This window comes from Ixodes scapularis, unplaced genomic scaffold (assembly GCF_016920785.2).
Source record: "Ixodes scapularis isolate PalLabHiFi unplaced genomic scaffold, ASM1692078v2 PGA_scaffold5__190_contigs__length_132052651, whole genome shotgun sequence".
Classification (NCBI taxonomy): Eukaryota; Metazoa; Arthropoda; class Arachnida; order Ixodida; family Ixodidae; genus Ixodes; species Ixodes scapularis.
In genome coordinates, this window is record NW_024609880.1 from 95,983,540 (window position 1) to 95,987,312 (window position 3,773).

The window sequence follows — 3,773 nt, forward strand, 5'->3', positions numbered from 1 at the left end:
GAAGGTTGCTGTCACGGCGGGACCTTACGTTGAATGAGGCGGAAGAAGTAGCAGCCGCAGCGGAAGCAGCTGATTCCGAAGTAGAACAAATGCAAAGGCCAGAAACGAAGGAAGGGGCCATACACAAAATGGTGAAACAGCCGTCAAGAAATGTGTACGGGCGGGAGAAGCACCTTTCGGTAGCAGCGTGTGGTCGCTGTGGAAGTTCATCACACACCGGGGAAAACTGCGGCCACAAAACGAAAACGTGTTTTCGCTGTGGAAAGCAAGGGCACCTAGCCAGAAAGTGTCGAGCTACGGGGTATCGGGAGCGAAGCGGGAAACCTGATAAGGAACAGATGTCGTCGTTGTTGGCGGACGCGTCAGCAGAAGGTGATGACTTGTGCATTTCGTCGGTGTACGCAATCAAGTCGCAAGCTGCAACGGTCTGTTTGGTTCAACCAGTCAGGAAGAAGCTTTGCTGGGGAGGCATTGACGTCAGCATGGAAATAGACACTGGCTCTCCTGTCTGCGTCATTCCTCGGAACGTGTATCTTCAGTGCCGAAACCGCTGGCCTAGCCTTGCAAAAAGTGAACTGAGACTGAATTGTTATCTCGGGAAATTGCCCATCTTAGGAGAGCTGCATCTGGACGTTGCTTTCCAGGGCCGCACGGTTCCTGCAAACCTGGTGGTGTTGGATTGCCTTGGACCCAGCCTTTGTGGCCGGGATGTAATCAACAAGTTGAACTTGCTTGGCGCAGAAGTGGCCTCTGTTTCCGCTCACCGAGACCACCAGGATTTGGAATCCCTGCTGAGCGACTTCCAGGACCTGTTCGAGCCCGGTCTAGGAGCCATCGAGGGGCCCCCCGTACATCTCTACCTGAAGGAAGGAGCTCGCCCGAAATTCATGAAGGCAAGACCCGTTCCTTACGCTCTGAGAGATAAGGTCTCTGAGGAGTTAGACCGTCTTGTTCAAACGGGAGTTTTGTCTCCAATAACGCATTCAGAATGGGCGGCGCCGATCGTTCCTGTGCGGAAAAGTGATGGATCCGTTAGAATTTGCGGAGATTTTAAGTTGACTGTGAATGCTGCCTGTGCTACTGAACAGTACCCTCTGCCCAGCATAGCAGACATTTTTGCGTCGATGCGTGGTGGGGCAGTGTACAGTACGTTAGATCTGCGAGACGCGTATAACCAGGTACCGTTAGACAAAGATTCCAAAAAAACTGGCGGTGATTAATACACATCGCGGGCTCTTCCAGTACAACCGGTTGCCGTTCGGGGTTGCATCGGCTCCGGCCATTTTTCAGAGAAAAATGAAAACCATGCTGGCCGGCCTGCCAGGAGTGCAGGTGTACTTGGATGACGTGTTGGTGGCTGAGCAGCCGGGAACTGAAAATCTAAGGGCAGTGCTGCAACGATTTCAAGACATGGGTGTGCGGCTGCGGCAGTCGAAGTGTACGTTTAGGAAAAGTGAAATTTGCTACTTGGGCCACAGAGTGGACCAGGAAGGGCTTCACCCCATCGAGAAGAATCTGGACGCCATCCGACAGGCCCCAAGCCCTACGAACGTCAGCGAGCTCCGGGCCTTTATTGGATTGTTGACGTATTATCATCGGTTTTTGCCAAATATGTCTACCCTGCTGGCACCGCTTTACGAGCTCTTAGAAAAAAATAAAGTATGGCAATGGGGACCGAGACAACGAGACTCCGTGGAAAAGGCCAAGACAGTATTGCTAAAATCTCCCGTGTTGACCTTTTTTGATCCAAGTAAACCACTCCGTCTGGAATGCGATGCCTCGCCAACAGGAGTAGGAGCTGTACTGTCGCACCGATTGGGGTCTGTCGACCGACCGATCGCCTTCCGTTCCCGAAGCCTGACATCAGCAGAAAAAAATTATTCCCAAATAGAGAAAGAGGCACTCGCCTTGGTGTTCGCCGTGACCAAGTTCAGGGATTACTTGCTAGGTCGACAGTTCGTTCTCGTCACCGACCACCAACCCCTGGTGGGTCTGCTGAGAGAGGACCGGCCGATACCTCTGCTGGCATCGGGAAGAATTCAAAGGTGGGCCCTTCTACTCAGCGACTTCCAGTACAAAATCGAATTTCGCCCCGGGAAACTCAACGCGAACGCGGACGCCCTCAGCCGATTGCCCCTTCCACAGACCGAGGAGAGCCGAGAGGAGGAGCTGCCAGAGTACGTGTTCGCGATACAGTGCATGGATGAAGCGTTCCTGCCGGCACGGCAGCTAAAAGAGCTCAGTGCCGAGGAGAGAACACTGACTACAGTAAAAAGCTTCGTAATGCGTGGCTGGCCGAAAATTCTAACCAAAGAACAGCATGAGCTGCATCCTTACTTTTGCAGAAGGCAGGAGTTGACTGTCGTCCAGGACCTGCTCTACTGGGGACAGCGAGTCGTCATTCCAGGGGCAGCCCAGAAAGAGATGCTCAATCTACTCCACGAGGCTCACCAGGGGGCGACGGCCATGAAAAGGGTAGCCCGGACGTTGTTTTGGTGGCCCGGATTGGACGGTGAGGTAGAACGACTGGCTCGTCTTTGTCACAACTGCACACAGGCTGCTCCTATGCCTCCAGCAAGCACGCCTGTTAACTGGCCAGAAACGGGAGAAAATTGGGCGCGCTTGCACATTGATTTCGCTGGGCCAATTGAAAACAAAATGCTGCTGGTGGTAGTGGATTCACACACTAAGTGGATCGAAGTATGCGTAATGCGCTCGGCCACCACTGAAGCCACCATAAGGGAGCTCAGAGAGATGTTCAGCCGATTCGGCTTACCACGTGCGATTGTGTCAGACAACGGGACTCAGTTTACTAGTCAGCAGTTTGGCGAGTTCCTGGAACGAAATCACGTGGAGCATTTAAAAACCGCCCCGTATCACCCACAATCTAATGGATTGGCAGAGCGGGCGGTCAGAACGGTAAAAGAGTCCCTAGCCAAGTTGTCAACCGGGGATTTGGAAGAGAAGTTGGCGAAAGTGTTGCTGTCTTACCGTCGCACTCCACTGTCGGACGGGAAATCACCGGCCGAGCGCTTACTCGGTTTCCAAGTACGCTCGCGCGTCGACACTGCTGTGCCGTCAAGAGTGTGTGCTCGCCTGACTTACAGGTCCCAACCATTCGCCCTCATGCTGCCGTGTGGTACCGGAACTTCGGGCAAGGTGAAAAATGGTTGCCCGGGGTGGTGGAGAGCAACCACGGCGCTGGCATGACTGTGGTATCTACTCCCGGAGGCAACGTCCGCCGTCATCTCGATCAACTGCGGTTACGGGAGGTCAAGGCGGAAACCAGCGAGGCACCCGCCGCCAGCGGTTCAGCAGTACCTGCACCCTCTCCCAGGAGCCCTGCTGACCAGTTGGCCCGAGCCGCAGCCGCCAGCGGTTCAGCGGTACCTGTACCCTCTCCCACGAGCCCTGCTGACCAGTTGGCCCGAGCCGCGGTACCTGCAGCCTCGGCCAAGAGCCCTGCGAACGAGTTGTACGGCGACGCCACGACCTCAAGCGAGCCCGAAGACAGCTGTGTGCCGTTCCAGCTGCGACGGTCCACTCGGACTCGGAAACCCATTGATCGCCTTCAATTATAAGAGAAGGAGAATTGTTATCACTTCGGCCGAGTCACCGAAGCATGACTTACTGTTATCCGCCTTTTGTTTGTTTTATTAACTGCGTTGCCATTGGTCCGTGGAGCGCTATATATAGTTCCACGCGGGCCCGAAATAAACCGTTCATACCCTGGTAGCCGGCCTGCCTGTTTGGTCCTCGCGGTTCTGTCATAC

General features: G+C 54.5%; 1 protein-coding gene across 1 annotated transcript; it reads left to right on the plus strand.

The window, feature by feature from the left end:
* Positions 1-338: 338 nt before the first annotated feature.
* Positions 339-3,581, plus strand: LOC121838192. Its single transcript, XM_042294281.1, has 2 exons — positions 339-893; positions 3,108-3,581. The coding sequence occupies exons 1-2, from the start codon at positions 339-341 to the stop codon at positions 3,579-3,581; spliced, it is 1,029 nt and encodes a 342-aa protein (XP_042150215.1).
* Positions 3,582-3,773: the final 192 nt, after the last annotated feature.